Source organism: Heterodontus francisci, chromosome 20 (assembly GCF_036365525.1).
Source record: "Heterodontus francisci isolate sHetFra1 chromosome 20, sHetFra1.hap1, whole genome shotgun sequence".
Taxonomy (NCBI): domain Eukaryota; kingdom Metazoa; phylum Chordata; class Chondrichthyes; order Heterodontiformes; family Heterodontidae; genus Heterodontus; species Heterodontus francisci.
The window spans coordinates 52,684,087-52,702,407 of NC_090390.1; the positions used below are offsets into that span (position 1 = coordinate 52,684,087).

The following is an 18,321-nucleotide window of genomic DNA, read 5'->3' on the forward strand; positions in this document are numbered from 1 at the left end:
CCATCAGCAAGACCAGCTTACCTCCATCAGCAAGACCAGCTTACCTCCATCAGCAAGACCAGCTTACCTCCATCAGCAAGACCAGCTTACCTCCATCAGCAAGACCAGCTTACCTCCATCAGCAAGACCAGCTTACCTCCATCAGCAAGACCAGCTTACCTCCATCAGCAAGACCAGCTTACCTCCATCAGCAAGACCAGCTTACCTCCATCAGCAAGACCAGCTTACCTCCATCAGCAAGACCAGCTTACCTCCATCAGCAAGACCAGCTTACCTCCATCAGCAAGACCAGCTTACCTCCATCAGCAAGACCAGCTTACCTCCATCAGCAAGACCAGCTTACCTCCATCAGCAAGACCAGCTTACCTCCATCAGCAAGACCAGCTTACCTCCATCAGCAAGACCAGCTTACCTCCATCAGCAAGACCAGCTTACCTCCATCAGCAAGACCAGCTTACCTCCATCAGCAAGACCAGCTTACCTCCATCAGCAAGACCAGCTTACCTCCATCAGCAAGACCAGCTTACCTCCATCAGCAAGACCAGCTTACCTCCATCAGCAAGACCAGCTTACCTCCATCAGCAAGACCAGCTTACCTCCATCAGCAAGACCAGCTTACCTCCATCAGCAAGACCAGCTTACCTCCATCAGCAAGACCAGCTTACCTCCATCAGCAAGACCAGCTTACCTCCATCAGCAAGACCAGCTTACCTCCATCAGCAAGACCAGCTTACCTCCATCAGCAAGACCAGCTTACCTCCATCAGCAAGACCAGCTTACCTCCATCAGCAAGACCAGCTTACCTCCATCAGCAAGACCAGCTTACCTCCATCAGCAAGACCAGCTTACCTCCATCAGCAAGACCAGCTTACCTCCATCAGCAAGACCAGCTTACCTCCATCAGCAAGACCAGCTTACCTCCATCAGCAAGACCAGCTTACCTCCATCAGCAAGACCAGCTTACCTCCATCAGCAAGACCAGCTTACCTCCATCAGCAAGACCAGCTTACCTCCATCAGCAAGACCAGCTTACCTCCATCAGCAAGACCAGCTTACCTCCATCAGCAAGACCAGCTTACCTCCATCAGCAAGACCAGCTTACCTCCATCAGCAAGACCAGCTTACCTCCATCAGCAAGACCAGCTTACCTCCATCAGCAAGACCAGCTTACCTCCATCAGCAAGACCAGCTTACCTCCATCAGCAAGACCAGCTTACCTCCATCAGCAAGACCAGCTTACCTCCATCAGCAAGACCAGCTTACCTCCATCAGCAAGACCAGCTTACCTCCATCAGCAAGACCAGCTTACCTCCATCTCCATATCACCCGACTTCACCCATCTCTGCTCATCTGCTGCTGAAACCCTCATTTAAGCCTTTAACCACCAGACTTGACTATTCCAAAACCTCATGGCTGGTTTCCCACATTCTACACTTTGTAAACTTGAGGTCATCCAAAACTCTGCTGCCCATGTCTTGACTCGCACCGTCCCATTCACCTATTACCCATGCTTGCTGACCTACATTGACTCCAAGTCAAGTAACGCCTTGATTTAAAAATTCTCACCACCGAGTTATCTGTGCTCAACTAATTCTGGCCTCGAGCGATTTTAATGGCTCTACCATTGGTGACCATGCATTCAGCTGCCTAGGACCTAAGCCCTGGAATGCCCTCCCTACACCTCTCTGCCTCTATCATGCTTTCCTCCTTTAAAGTACTCCTTAAGTTCTCCATCTTTGACCAAGCCTTTGGTCAAATGACCCAATATCTCATGTGGCTCAGTGTCATTTTGTTTTATACTCTTGTGAAGCGCCTTCGATGTTTTATTACGTTAAAGGAACTATTGTAAACATAAGTTTTTCTTTTTGTTCAAATTTAATGAACAAACTTGCATTTATATAGTGCCATTCACACTTTGGGATGTCCGAAAGTCCTTTACAGCCAATGAATTACTTTTCAAGTGTAGTCACTTATGCAGACAAACGTGGCAGTCAATTTACACACAAGGTTCCACAAACAGCAAAGAAAATAAATGACCTGCTTTGACAATGTTGGTTACTTGACAATTATTGGCCTACAAAACTTGAGACTGAATTAAGTGCCTCATGAGGTGATAGTCAAGTTGAGCAGCCTATTTCTGTATATTAATATTCTATGACTAGCAGAAACCTGCAAAATATTTGCGGTCAAATTAGTATCTTTATTGCAACTGTATTACTTTAAATACAGGATTTCTAGTTATTCTTTCACTAAAGACTAACTGAATCACAACTTCTCACTCTGCAAAAAGCTACATAAATACATAAAGCTGTCCATGTGTAAAAACAGGCCTAGGAATATAAATAAAAATTTTGTCAAGAGTCTAGCCTCAAGACTTGGTTATAGTCAGAATATGAAAGTCTAATTGGGAACTGTTTTCTCCTGAGTTGAAAAGGTACGTTTACATTTCAGCATCTATCAAAGAAAACATCTTTCCAACTACCAATCTTGTTGCATGACCAAATCCTTGCTTAGGATTCAAGTTTCATAACATTATAACTGCTCCTTCCTCGAGTCTAAATGTGTGCAGTGGCATACCCATCGCAGATACTGTGTACAAACTCTGGAGGGTATAGACCATCATCTTTGCCTTCGTCTATAGAATCAACATTGATGTATTCTTATAATTCACCTGACAGCTTTTCAAAAACCTTTCATTCAAATCTAGTGAATCTTCATTTTCAGCACAAAGAATAGCTTTCAAATAATAAGTTCTATCAAATAATTGTCCCTGCCATTTTGGCACACTTAACCAATTCTATCATCTCATCCACCCCTCCCCAGACTCCCATCAATCCCATCCTATCCCTCAATCTCTCCAGCCAAGGTAACATTGTTGTTAGGCTCCCCTTACCTTTCACTTTTTGTTCTCCAACCACACCACCTCACTCCCCCACCAAACAGCCACACGTGCTCCATTCCTTTGCACACCCCATATGCCTCTACGTGCACCAGGCACCGCCCACCAAATAAACTCACCAACAGATGCGCCCCTTAAACTGAATCAAAACAGTCTGACAGACAAAATCTGATTATAGATTGGCTCAAAAATTAAACCAAAAATGACCAATATTAAAAGTAGAGTTTGCAGCCGTGGAGAGGAAAACCATAAGAGCATGTCAGGTGGCAAAGGAGGCAGAATTACTGGATCAAACCAACATGCCATATTAAAGGACTATCAATTTGCGTCATTATTCCTTTTTCTCTCTAAAACAGCCAAAATCTAAATGGAAGCAATACTGTTAGAAGTGCATGTGAACTGCTCCCAGAGCACTGTTAATGACCTTTGGAGCTGCCTGCTAGGAGGCACCAGAATCATGTATAATTCTTCTCTACGATTCTCTCCTTTCCATCAGACACCTTCAAAACAGTTTAGCTCAAACTGGCACCTGAGCAATCAAAGGTGTATGCTGTTTCTAATCTATTTCATTTATAAGATACTTATTTTGCAGTAGCACATTTAGATTATGATTCTATAATTTACAAAGGTGATTTCTTGAGCATGCACAAAATCATGCAAGTACATGGCTGACAACAGTCATCACTGATGCCTCCCTGTCACACCTCCAGTACTAAATCAAGTACTGCCCTACAAGTTACCAATGTCACACAAAATGGTATATTGGTGCTTTCAAGAGTAGAAATACCAATTTTATTTTATTTATTCATGGGATTTGGGCATCGCTGGCCAGGCCAGCATTTATTGCCCATCCCCAATTGCCCTTTAGAAGGTGGTGGTGAGCTGCCTTCTTGAACCGCTGCAGTCCATTTGGGGTAGGTACACCCACAGTGTTTTTAGGAAGGGAGATCAAGGATTTTGACCCAGCAACAGTGAAGGAATGGCGATATGGTTCCAAGTCAGGATAGTGTGTGACTTGGAGGGGAAATTGCAGGTGGTGGTGTTCCCATGCATTTGCTGCCCTTCTCCTTCTAGATGGTAGAGGTCGCAGGTTTGGAAGGTGCTGTCAAAGGAGCCTTGGTGCATTGCTGCAGTGCATCTTGTAGATGGTACACTCTACTGCCACTGTGCGTCGGTGGTGGAGGGAGTGAATGTTTGTAGATGGGGTGCCAATCAAGCGGGCTGTTTTGTCCTGGACAGTGTCGAGCTTCTCAAGTGTTGTTGGAGCTGCACCCATCCAGGCAAGTGGAGAGTATTCCATCACACTCCTGACTTGTGCCTTGTAGATGGTGGACAGGCTTTGGGGAGTCAGGTGGTGAGTTACACGCCTCAGGATTCCCAGCCTCTGACCTGCTCTTGTAGCCACGGTATTTATATGGCTACTCCAGTTCAGTTTCTGGTCAATGGTAGCCCCTAGGATGTTGATAATGAGGGATTCAGCGATGGTAGTGCCATTGAATGTCATGGGGAGATGGTTAGATTCTCTCTTGTTGGAGATGGTCATTGCCTGGCACTTGTGTGGCACGAATGTTACTTGCCACTTATCAGCCCAAGCCTGGATATTGTCCAGGTTTTGCTGCATTGCTACAGACTGCTTCAGTATCTGAGGAGTCACGAATGGTGCTGAACATTGTGTAATCATCAGCGAACATCCCCAATTCTGACCTTATGATTGAAGGAAGGTCATTGATGAAGCAGCTGAAGATGGCTGGGCCTAGGACACTACCCTGAGGAACTCCTGCAGTGATGTCCTGGAGCTGAGATGATTGACCTCCAACAACCACAACCATCTTCCTTTGCGCTAGGTATGACTCCAGCCAGCGGAGGGTTTTCCCGGATTCCCATTGACCTCAGTTTTGCTAGGGCTCCTTGATGCCATACTCGATCAAATGCTGCCTCGATGTCAAGGGCAGTCACTCTCACCTCACGATTTCAGCTCTTTTGTCTATGTTTGAACCAAGGCTGTAATGAGGTCAGGAGCTGAGCGGCCCTGGCAAAACCTAAACTGAGCGTCACTGAGCAGGTTATTGCTAAGCAAGTGCCGCTTGATGGCACTGTTGATGACACCTTCCATCACTTTACTGATGATTGAGAGTAGGCTGATGGGGCGGTAATTGACTGGGTTGGACTTGTCCTGCTTTTTGTGTACAGGACATACCTGGGCAATTTTCCACATTGCAGGGTAGATGTCAGTGTTGTAGCTGTACTGGAACAGCTTGGCTAGGGGCGTGGCAAGTTCTGGAGCACAGGTATTCAGTACTGTTGCCGGAATATTGTCAGGGCCCATAGTCTTTGCAGTATCCAGTGCCTTCAGTCGTTTCTTGATATCACGCAGTGTGAATCGAATTGGCTGAAGTCTGGCATCTGTGATGCTGGGGACTTCAGGAGGAGGCCGAGATGGATCAACAACTCGGCACTTCTGGCTGAAGATTGTTGCAAATGCTTTAGTCTTATCTTTTGCACTGATGTGCTGAGCTCCCCATCATTGAGAATGGGAATATTTGTGGAGCCACCTCCTCCAGTTAGTTGTTTAATTGTCCACCACTATTCACGGCTGGATGTGGCAGGACTGCAGAGCTCAGATCTGATCCGTTGGTTACGGGATCGCTTAGCTTGCTGCTTACTCAGTTTGGCACGCAGATAGTCCTGTGTTGTAGCTTCACCAGGTTGACACCTCATTTTGAGGTATGCCTGGTGCTGCTCCTGGCATGCCCTCCTGCACTCTTCATTGAACCAGGGTTGGTCTCCTGGCTTGATGGTAATGGTAGAGTGTGGGATATGCCGGGCCATGAGGTTACAGATTGTGGTGGAGTACAATTCTGCTGCTGCTGATGGCCCATAGCGCCTCATGGATGCCCAGTTTTACACTGCTAGATCTGTTCGAAATCTATCCTATTTAGCACAGTGGTAGTGCCACACATGGAGGGTATCCTCAATGTGAAGGCGGGACTTCGTCTCCACAAGGACTGTGCAGGGTCACTCCTACCAACACTGTCATGGACAGATGCATCTGCGGCAGGCAGATCGGTGAGGACGAGGTCAAGTATGTTTTCCCCTCACCACCTGCTGCATACCCAGTCTAGCAGATATGTCCTTTAGGACTCGGCCAGCTCAGTCAGTAGTGGTGCTACCGAGCCACTCTTGGTGATAGACATTGAAGTCCCCCACCCAGAGTACATTCTGTGCCCTCGCCACCCTCAAGTGCTTCCTCCAAGTGCTGTTCAACATGCAGGAGTACTGACTCATCAGCTGAGGGAGGGCAGTAGGTGGCAATCAGCAAGAGGTTTCCTTATCAATGTTTGATCCGATGCCATGAGACTTCATGGGGCCCAGAGTTGATGTTGAGGACTCCCAGGGCAACTCCCTCCCTACTGTATACCACTGTGCCACATCCTCTGGTGGGTCTGTCCTGCCGGTGGGACAGGACATACCCGGGGATGGTGATGGCAGCGTCTGGGACATTGTCTGTCAGGTATGATTCCGTGAGTATGACTATGTCAGGCTGTTGTTTGACTAGCCTGTGGGACAGCTCTCCCAACTTTGGCACAAGCCCTCAAATGTTAGAAAGGAGGACTTTGCAGGGTCGACAGGGTTGGGTTTGCCGTTGTCGTTTCCGGTGCCTAGGTCGATGCCGGGTAGTCCGTCCAGTTTCATTCCTTTTTATTGACTTCGTAGCGGTTAGACACAACTGAGTGGCTTGCAAGGCCATTTCAGAGTGCATGTAAGAGGCAACCACATTGCTGTGGGTCTGGAGTCACATGTAGGCCAGACCAGGTAAGGAGAGCAGATTTCCTTCCCTAAAGGACATTCGTGAACCAGATGGTTTTTTTTTTTTACAACAAACAACAATGGTTTCATGGCCATCATTAGACTAGCTTTTTAATTTTAATTTCAGATTTATTAATTGAACTCAAATTCCACCTTCTGCTGTGGTGGGATTTGAACCCATGACCCCAGAGCAATACCCTGGGTCTCTGGGTTACTAGTCCAGTGACAATACCACTACACCACCACCTACCCCTGCAAATTCTGTAGCATTTAACCAATCATAACTGTAAGCAGGCGCTCTGAAATACAGCTTCTCCATTCCTCCCACCAAGATTGTGCTAATTGTCTAATATTGCCATGATTCAGTACCACTCCTCAGAAGAGAGCAAATCGGAAAATCTCAATCAGAATTGTGTGCGTACACAAATTACACAAATGCATGCATGGGAGGGCCAGAATGTGCCCATACATGCAGGACAGCTGGACAAATGCAATTTGGATCAATTAGGGTTAGTTGTTTTTCAATTATTCGCCATATTATTTCAGGTCTTTTTCATATTCTTACTTTAGGCACTGTATCCACTACTTAGAGAACTGCTACCTTTTAAGAGACCAGTATTAAGATTTAGTCATTTCTGAACCTTATATTTACTTACTTGCCATCTGAAACTCTGAAAATGCAACCCGTTCTAATTGAACTCGCAGCAGCTCACAAGGTGCATCTTTCAGCAATTGAAACACTTTCACAGCCTTGTTATAATGGAGATCAGCCAAACTGCGGTGCTGCTTACGAAAATGGTCATCACCAACCTGTATTTAAAAAAAAAAGAGATTGCACATCTCTTTCCAATTAAGACTTAAAACAGCATTCACAACTTTGTAAGGATTAATTAACTGAAATCAAGAAGAATTGTTTTTTGCCAAGTTCCTTGACCACTTATTTATTAAGATAGGAGTTTGGATTAAATGGCCCATGTTAACATTTAGGTTTATTGGATTAAATAATCCAACCAGTTGACCAGATGTTGCTGCTAGGTTTCTAAAGTACAAAACCAGAAAGGTGATTTCAGTAAAGTGAAATATGCTCGATTCTTAAAAGAATTTTCAAGACATCAGGATGCCCAAAGCACTTCACAGCCAATGAATTGCTTTTGAAGTCTAGTCATTGTTGTACTGTAAGGAAATGGGGCAGCCAATCTGCACACAAACAGAAATGAGGTAAGTAGTGGCAGAGTAGATATAGCCAACGGGGGGTTCAAACTTTTGATTTGGTCAAGTTGGCAGTAAGGGGACTGAGCTGGTAACTGGGGAACGCTGACTTACGCAGTTCAAAGCCCAAGCCAGGAACTGCACAGACTTTCAAGCCATACCTGGAGGCTGAAGGTAGGTGACAGAGGTTTCTGAAGCAAATGGGGCACTTTGGCTGATTTCAAAAATGATTGAGGGGTCCCACTGGAGATAGGACCAGATAATTTGTTCAGTGTGGTGTTGTTTGAGGGATGAATGTTGGTGATCAGGAAAACTCAACTATTATTGTTCAATTAGTGCCACGGGATCCTCCACATCCACCTGAGAAGGCTGACAGGACTTTGGTTTGATTTGGCATCTGAAAGACAGCACCTCCAACTGTGTAGCACCCCTATGTATTATATCCTCAAGTTTCTGAAGTGGGACTTCAATCCACAACCTTCTGACTCAGGTCAATATGTGATCGCTGAGCCAGTATATCCAACCAATGCAGAGCAAAGCCAACAGAGTGTTTAATCACGTAGTCCAAACTACAGAATATGTCAGAGGAAGTCATGTTCAAACTATATAGTGCTCTGGTCAGACCACACCTTAAGTATAGTGTTTAGCTCTGGTCATGAACATAGAAGTATCGGATACAGTAAAGAGCAGATCCACAAGACTATTGCTAGTGTTATGACAGGAGTTATGAAGACTGGAGAAACTTGAACTGTTTAGTTTTGAAAGGAGATATTGGAGAAAGTTTATCTTAAGTATACAAGATTCTAAACAGCATGGAAAAGGCAAATCTGGAAAATTACTGAGAGTGGGACAAAAGGCCACAGATTCAAATTAGTAAAAAAGGTAAATTTCCAACGTCATGCAGAAATAGTATGAATTAAACAAAGTGTGCGGGACAAGAGTTCCTTGGTACAGTCTCCATGCAATGCCTCGACCAGAGTCAACTTGCTAACCAATCAGCACCCTTTTCTCATGCTGCATAAACTGTTGCTCCCTTTGAAATTTGGCATCCTTGCATCTGTCCTGATGAGTGCAAGACAAAAAGCTTCGACAGCATGGTTGTTTCCAGCAACTCAAAATTACAAAAAATTCAAAATCTTGATTTTTCAAGACAACTTTTAAGAGGAATCTTAAATTTAGCAAAAGCAAAATAATTTAGAGTTTACAAAATACTATATTTCAAGAGATGAAAAGACTTGACAAGTTGCATGCTAAATTTTGCTGTTGTATTATCTGTTGATTATGTCAGGCGTATGGGTTTAATCAATATGAAAGGCACAATTCAACATGGTGGCTCCTCATCAGAGCCCTTTCCTATCCTGAGTGGTGTGAAACAGGGCTGTGTTCTCGCACCCACACTTTTTGGGATTTTCTTCTCCCTGCTGCTTTCACATGCGTTCAAATCCTCTGAAGAAGGAATTTTCCTCCACACAAGATCAGGGGGCAGGTTGTTCAACCTTGCCCGTCTAAGAGCGAAGTCCAAAGTACGGAAAGTCCTCATCAGAGAACTCCTCTTTGCTGACGATGCTGCTTTAACATCTCACACTGAAGAGTGCCTGCAGAGTCTCATCGACAGGTTTGCGGCTGCCTGCAATGAATTTGGCCTAACCATCAGCCTCAAGAAAACGAACATCATGGGGCAGGACGTCAGAAATGCTCCATCCATCAATATTGGCGACCACGCTCTGGAAGTGGTTCAAGAGTTCACCTACCTAGGCTCAACTATCACGAGTAACCTGTCTCTAGATGCAGAAATCAACAAGCGCATGGGTAAGGCTTCCACTGCTATGTCCAGACTGGCCAAGAGAGTGTGGGAAAATGGCGCACTGACACGGAACACAAAAGTCCGAGTGTATCAGGCCTGTGTCCTCAGTACCTTGCTCTACGGCAGCGAGGCCTGGACAACGTATGCCAGCCAAGAGCGACGTCTCAATTCATTCCATCTTCGCTGCCTTCGGAGAATACTTGGCATCAGGTGGCAGGACTATATCTCCAACACAGAAGTCCTTGAAGCGGCCAACACCCCCAGCTTATACACACTACTGAGTCAGCGGCGCTTGAGATGGCTTGGCCATGTGAGCCGCATGGAAGATGGCAGGATCCCCAAAGACACATTGTACAGCGAGCTCGCCACTGGTATCAGACCCACCGGCCGTCCATGTCTCCGCTATAAAGACGTCTGCAAACGCGACATGAAATCGTGTGACATTGATCACAAGTCGTGGGAGTCAGTTGCCAGCATTCGCCAGAGCTGGCGGGCAGCCATAAAGACAGGGCTAAATTGTGGCGAGTTGAAGAGACTTAGTAGTTGGCAGGAAAAAAGACAGAGGCGCAAGGGGAGAGCCAACTGTGCAACAGCCCCGACAAACAAATTTCTCTGCAGCACCTGTGGAAGAGCCTGTCACTCCAGAATTGGCCTTTATAGCCACTCCAGGCGCTGCTTCACAAACCACTGACCACCTCCAGGCACATATCCATTGTCTCTCGAGATAAGGAGGCCCAAAAGAAAGAAAAAGAATGGGTTTAATCAATGCAAGTATACTTTTTCATTAAGGTTTCCGATTACCTGATTTCTAAGAGAATTATGATACATGGAGGCAAGTCTATGATGAATTGTTGCAGCCCGATACTGACACAAGGGTTGCCTTGCAGATTCTGTATGTATATCACAGTACTTAAGGGATTTCATCATAGAATCAGCAACTTCTCTCTCAATCTGAAAAATGATACAATTACTTGCATTATTTAACAAGATTGCATTTAACCTCAAAGTTAAGACAAGTAGATACATTACTGAACACATGCCAGCATAGGCTAAATTAAATCAGGGAAAAACAGCAACTACTTAGAACATTTGATATAGCTTGTATTAAAGCAAATAGCGACATTTGTTTTTTATTATTCCAACACAATTATCTTTAAGCGACTTTTGAAAGGATGACATTAAGGTGGTTTGGTGCTGGAAAAAATCCTTCAGTTGCTCAGCAGATTACATATGGTTGTAGTTTTAATACATTCAGACTCTGCTTTTTTATTCTACATTTGCACACTTGCATTTCAGAAACATGCTGGCCCAGAATTTGCTGGAGTAGGGCATCTCAGGACATGCCCCATTAGTTAAACTGGTTCCCTCACCCTTCAGCTTGTTGCTGAGAGTGTGAACTGATAATGGTGTAGTGAGAGCAAAGGGGCATCTTGGACCTCAGTTAATGACGAGACACACACTTAATCAATGAGTCTGATAGACAGAGAAAGAAACAGGAACGATTGAGAAGGAAATAAGGTGATTCTGAATCAAACTGGGAATAGAAAAGTAAAGAGAGACAGAAAGAAGGATTGGATTGAGAGAGGAGAGAGACAGAAAAGCTAGAAAAAGCAGACATTTATAAAATCTTTAAGAATTTACTACCTGCAGGAATGAGACCCACAGTTTCAATTGTTCCTATTCTAGGCTGCAGAACTTGAGTGCTAACTTCAAGTCTCGTCATCAAAAGGGTCCTTGCGCTGTTAAGCCCTAATTTTCTGTGCTGAGTTTAATATAGTTCACTTTGCAAATGCAGTAATATTTTGAAACTCTCAGAGAGGCTAGGTTCCTGGTCATGTTTGGCTAATGGTTGAATGCATAAATCACCCAGCGATTTACAAGTTATAGGATATGCATCTCTGCCTTGCCACAAATTGTTTGACAATATACACACTAATAACGGTAGGATTGTGAAACTCACCATTATTTTCCCAAAAAATTCTGGGTCAATTCTTGAAGTATATGACTTTTTTTTTAATGCTGGAGATTCAATAATTGACCTCCCTCTAATAGCATTTTCTGTAAACTAATCACTTGGTATGGTACTGAACCCAGATTCTAGGAAGGTCCCAGGCTCCTGAAACTCTCATCTATGCTTTTGTTACCTCCAGACTTGATTATTCCAATGTTCTACTGGCCAGCCTCCCATCTTCCACCCTTTGTAAACTGGAGCTTATCCAAAACTCTGCTGCTGTATCCTAACTTGCCCTAACTCATGTAAATAGCAAGTAGCTAGTAAGAGATGGAGTGGGGACTATTAGGGATAAAGAGGGTAATGCATGCTTAGAGGCACAGCGCAAGGCTAGAATACTTAATTATTTTGTATCTGCGTTTACTAAGGAAGAGGATGCTGACAAAATATCGGTAGAAGCAGAGAGAGTACAGAAAATAGATAGGGTACAAATTGAGAATGAGGTGGTACTGGAAAGGCTGACTGATCCAGATGGCTTGCAACCCAGGTTGCTAAAGGAAGTGGGGGTGGAGAAAGTGGAAGGGCTTGCTATAATCTTCCAATCTTCCCTAGACATGGGAGAGGTACCAGAGGATTGGAGTGTGGCAAATGTGATACCCTTACTGTAGAAAGGGTGTTAGGACAATCCTAGCAACTACAGGCCAGTCAGTTTAACATCAGTGGTGGTTAAAGTTTTAGAAACAATAATCGGGGGGCAAAAAAAGCAATGGGCGTTTGCAGAGGTTTGAGTTAAAGGATAGTCAGCACGGATTTGTAAAAGGCAGATCATGCTTGACGAATCGAATTGAATTTTTTGATGAAGTAACAGAGAAGGTGAGAAAGGGAATGCAGTGGATGTTATTTATATGGATTTTAAGAAAGTGTTCAATGAAATGCCACAAAATACTGATCAATAAAAATGAGGCTCATGGAATAGGAGGGTCAGTGCCAACTAGATAAAAAAAAATTGTCTCAAGGACAGAAAACAGTAAGTCGTGGTAAATGGTTGTTTTTCAGACGGGAGGATGGTAGACACTGGTGTGCCCCAAAGGTCAATGCTAGGACCAATGCTTTTTTTTTTGCTTTATATAAATTACTTGGATTTTGGATAGAGAGTAGAATTTCAAAATTTGCCCATGATACCAAACCTGGAGGAGTGGCAAAAAGTGACGATGATAGCACTGGACTTCAACAGGTCACAGGCTAGCAGAACGGGCAGTCAGGTGCCAGATGGAATTTAACACAGACAAGTGTGAGGTGATGCATTTTGGCAGAAGGGATAGGGTGAAGTAATATAGACATAATGGCACAGTTCTAAAGAGTGCGCTGGGACAGCGGGACCTGCGGATCCACGTGCATCGATCTTTGAAGGTGACAGGACATATTGAGAGTGATTAGCAAAGCATATGGGATCTTGGGCTTCCTAAACCGAGGTATTGAGTACATAAGCAGGGAAGTTATGCTGAACCTTTATAACGTTCTAGTTAGGCACCCACGTTAGGAAGGATGTGAGGGTCCATTAGAGGGTGCAGAGGAGATCAGCAGAATGGTTCCAGTGATGGGGCATTTTAGTTACAAGGTTGGCTGCAACAGCTGGGGATGTCCTCCCTGGGGAGGAGATGATTCAGGGGAGATTTGATAGAGGTGTACAAGATTATGACAGGCTTAGATAAGTTAGACAAGGAAAAACTGGCCCCATTAACTGATGGTACAAGGACTAGGGCACACAGATTGAAGGTTTTGGCAAGAGATGCAGGGGGAATGCGAGGAAGAACTTTTTAAGGTAGCAAGTGGTAATGACTTGGAACTCGCTGCCCACAAGGGTGATGGAAGCAGAGACAATGATTTCAAAAGTAAATTGGAAGAGCACTTGAAGGAAACAAACTTGCAGAGCTATGGGGATCAAGCAGGGAGTGGAGCTGACTGGATTGCTCTGTGGAGACGCTGCATGGACTCGACAGGCTGAATGGCCTCTTCTATGCCATAAATAACTATGACTCCAAGTCCCATTCACCTATTACACCTCTGCTCACTAGTCTAACATTGGCTCCTGGAACAGCAACGCCATGATGTTAAAATTCTCCATCTTGCTTTCAAGTTCCTCCATGGCCTCATCAGCATCTCTCCCCCAGCCCTTCAACCCTCAGATCTCTGCACTCCTGCAATTCTTGTCTCTTGCATAGCCTCGATTTTAATCACTACAATACTGGCGGCAGTGCCTTCAGCTACCTTAGCACTAAGCTCTGGAGTTTCCCCTCTAAATCTCTCCATATTTCTTTCCGCCTCTAAGACACTCCATAAAACTTATGTCTTTGCCTAAGCTTTTGATTATCTATCCTAATATCTCACTATATGGCTCTATATCTAATTCTGTTACAAAACACTCCTGTAAAGTAGCTTGGGAAGTTTTACTATGTTAAACGCACTATATGAATGCAAGTTATGGCTGATAATCTCCACACTGAGCCAGATAATTACATATATAGGATATACAGCACAAAAACAGGCCATTAAGTCCAACCAGTCCATTCGGTTCAACCAGGCTCCACTGGAGCCTCGTCCAATCTTTCCTCATCAAAATCTATCACGGTAATCCTCTATTCCCTTCTCCCTCATATAAGTGTCTAGCTTCCCCTTAAATGCATCTATACTATTCGGTTCAACCACTCCCTGTGGCAGCAAGTTCCACATTCGCACCACTCTTTGGGTAAGGAGGTTTCTTCTGAATTCCCTATTAGATTCCTTGGTGACTACCTTATATTGATGCTCTTCCCCACAAGTGGAAATAATCTGAATTGCCACCAACTTGCAGCAGCAACATTACAAATGGGCTCAACTTTCTGAAGTTGAGATGGGAGGCAATTCAACTAGGATTCCTGCTCATATACTCCTGGTGGAATGCATGTGTGTGGGGACAGTATCATCGTTACTCTTTAAGAATCAAAGTTTGAAAACATTTATTACCAAATTCAAACTTGGCTATTTGGGCAACATACTGAAATGTTGCTGGCAGAGATGGAACCACAGCCCAGCATGGATTACATATTTAGGAGAAGGAAAATAAAGAATGACAATTCTGAATGCTAAACAAAACCAAATACAATAGATTTCAATGCGTTAATCACACTTCCCAAACACTTACCCTCAATTGAACTGAATGAAAAAGGTTAACAATGGATCACAAGATCATATACTGCATCTTGTTCAATACCTGTTCCTGAGCTTTTCTTGATAATGGAGCATAATCTTGTTCCAGTGTTGCCATAGTAAAATAGGTTGTTGATAGCTCCCATTTCACAGAATCCCAAACAGTTGGATGTTTCTCCCATCTAGTAAGTAATCTCATTGCCTTTAGATAGTAATCCACAGCCTATATGTAAAATAAAAACTTTTCAAGTAAGACTTAACTATGCTCATGAACTCAGCAATTCCGGAGAATGCTTAAATGCTAATTTGTATCTGTAGAAATGGATCACGTAAGTCAGTCAGCATTTTAACTGTTAAAAGTGTTTACTACAGCATTTGCATGAATGTTAAGTTTATTTTTTAAAAATTTAGCAATCTCTCAGCACATTAATCATACTATGGTAGATGTTACAGATCAATGTATGAAGGTGCCATCATATATACAAACCTATTTCAAACTAGTTTTAGGCAATTACTTTTGATTTAAACAAATGAATTCACATCTCCAGTGACTCAACTGGTTATATTGGAGTTGCTGAACCACAAAGAGGAGGAAGGTCCAATATTTGATCTCTGGTCTATGTTAAATTAGCTGTCATTAGCTGGGGTGGCAGCTGAAGTGCTGCAAATAGTCTAGGCATTCATGGGCTTGCAGAATGAGGGGGAAAATCAAACATTAGCTCAGACTCTATCTGTATCCAGTGGGCATGTGGACATTGGATGAGGACAGTATAATCTCAGCTGGATTATGTATCCCAACCTGAAGTTAGATAAGCTAGAAGGCACTTACTGTTGCAATATGCACATAAAAATGGTGCAGGGTACTACAGAGCACCTAGTTCTTCTATAACCTTACCCCCAGCTAAGACTTAGAGCAAATTAGCATAAAAAGGAATCTCAGTACTTTAGCGATTTGAAATTGATTTAACTGAAGGGCTTTGAATGTGAAGCAATTAAGTGCAGATCTGTGTAGCGAAAAGCACTTTTCTTCAATTTATTCTTGGGATGTGGATGATGCTAACAAGGCCACATTTATTACCCCCTCAGAGCAACTAGGGATGGACAATAAATATAACACTGGCAAGGCTATGTAACATTTAAGCTATGAAGAGAGGCTGGATAGGTTTGGGTTGTTTTCGCTGGAGCAGAGAAGACTGAGGGGTGACCTGATCGAGGTGTACAAGATTATGAGGGGCATGGACAGGGTTGAAGGGTCAGTTGTGAGAGGACACAAGTTTATGGTGAGGGGCAGGAGGTTTAAGGGGGATTTGAGGAAGAACTTTTTTACCCAGAGGGTGGTGACGGTCTGGAATGCACTGCCTGGGAGGGTGGTAGAGGCGGGTCGCCTCACATCCTTTAAAAAGTACCTGGATGAGCACTTGGCACTTCATAACATTCAAGGCTATGGGCCAAGTGCTGACAAATGGGATTAGGTAGACAGGTCAAGTGTCTTTAATGCATCGATGCAGAATCGATGGGCCAAAGGGCTCTTCTGCACTGTATTATTCTGTGATTCTGTGAAGGCTAAAAAAAATCCCAAGAACAAATTTACCGAATGTGCTTTCACTACACAGGTATATACCAAAGCCTATGCAGAGAAACCTTTAAAATGAGCTGGACTTCAAACACGAAACTGGTGGTGTCATAGGGGTTTTCTGAGTTGAGGACTATAAATATTTATTCAAACACAGTTCCCTTGCTCTCATTCAGGCCACTAAAGGAAGCACTCTACCCAAGAAGGACAGCATAACTGTATTCCATTCCCAAAACACACTCGTATCTGATTAACACTATTTAGAATCTATGAATCATAGATTTCTACAAGACAAGGAAAAAAATGTGATATGGTGTTAAGAGGGAAAGTGAGAAATATATTGGAAGACATTAAGCGATCCAGTGGCGCAGTGGTTAGCTCCGCAGCCTCACAGCTCCAGCGATCCGGGTTCAATTCTGGGTACTGCCTGTGAGGAGTTTGCAAGTTCTCCCTGTGACCGCGTTTGTTTCCGCTGGGTGCTCCGGTTTCCTCCCACAGTCAAAGACTTGCAGGTTGATAGGTAAATTGGCCATTATAAATTGCCCCTAGTGTAGGTAGGTGGTAGGAGAATTGAGGGAAGGTGGGGATGCAGTAGGGAATATGGGATTAATGCATGATTAGTATAAATGGGTGGTTGATGGTTGGCACAGACTCGGTGGGCCGAAGGGCCTGTTTCAGTGCTGTATCTTTCAAAAAAGATATTGCTCTGAATTTTGCAATTAGCAGCAAACGGTGCTTGCCAGTCATTACACTTACATTTGCCTTTGGGTTTTGTACTGTGACTTGCAGCTAATAGCAATCAGAAACAGGGCAGCGCCCTTTACGGGATTCTGGGACCTGCGTGAACAGAGCAAGCAACAGTGTGTGTCCTTAACCACAGTTTAAAGAATCCTTACTGAGACACACAGGGTGTAAACCAGAAAATGTAAGGTAGGATTTTCAATTCAGTGCCAAATGATGTACAGAAAGCAAAGTAACAGTATAAGATGGAATTGATTGAGATGAGAGACAAAGAAAAAACTTCCATTTAATTTAAATTTTTTAAATCCCCAATAATTAAAATCTGAAGGAATGTGACTCCACGCTTTTTAAAGTAAATTAAGACTTATTACATTAAAAATTCACTTACACTGAAATAGACAAGCTACATTTTTTTCTGGCATGTTTAGTGGCTATCTAGTGAGTAAGTACCACACTCCATGCACTTCATGTATCTGAATGCTCTCTTTTGAGGAGTTTATTACAGCTTCTGGACGAGTAGGGCAACTTAGATAGCAACTTCCTGATTTTCACTGTGCCTGTGCAGACATTGGAGGTTGCTGTCCGATTTAACACTCACCATTATTTTGACTTCAGAATCCGAACCTTTAAAAATCTTAGTGGAGCTAAATCTGGATAACATGAATGCTTTCCTAATTTGTTATATTTTAATCAGCATTTCTAATTTCCAGTCCAATTGCTTAACAATTCCTGAGAATTTTTAGTCTTTAACTATAAGGATTATGTAAAAGGAGTTGGAACATGCAAGAACGTGGAATAGTTAACTGTACCAGATACAGGACTGGATTGGAATGTGGTTAACGCATGAAAGGTAGTTATCTCCTGAGACAACAGATAACAGGTGCCTCTCAGGGGCTGGAAATTTTATGACTTCTTGGTAGGGAGACAAGTTTTATAGTTTACACATAGCTTTCCAGATAAAGGCGGAGAGTGGGAAGTGGGGGGAGAAAGCAGGAAAATGGACAAAAACAAGCGGTGTAAGATGTTTATGTAGTACTTTTATGATTGGATGATGGGCTTTTGGTTATTAAGTCAGTAATTAGTTATTGCGTTTGATCACTTCTGATGACAGTAAAGATATAAAAATGTGTGTATGTATGTATGGAATCCTG

The 18,321-nt window shown here is 43.5% G+C and overlaps 1 protein-coding gene across 3 annotated transcripts in view; it reads right to left on the reverse strand.

Moving 5' to 3' along the window:
* The window catches only part of edrf1 (erythroid differentiation regulatory factor 1), a 76,288-nt gene that overhangs the window by 13,326 nt on the left and 44,641 nt on the right, over positions 1 to 18,321 (reverse strand). For all 3 annotated transcript variants that reach the window (XM_068052756.1, XM_068052755.1, XM_068052754.1), the window contains 3 exons: positions 14,921 to 15,079; positions 10,521 to 10,670; positions 7,363 to 7,516 (listed from right to left, as the gene is read on the reverse strand). In XM_068052756.1, coding sequence (XP_067908857.1) covers positions 7,363 to 7,516; positions 10,521 to 10,670; positions 14,921 to 15,079 — 463 coding nt within the window. The remainder of the gene's footprint in view (positions 1 to 7,362; positions 7,517 to 10,520; positions 10,671 to 14,920; positions 15,080 to 18,321) is intronic.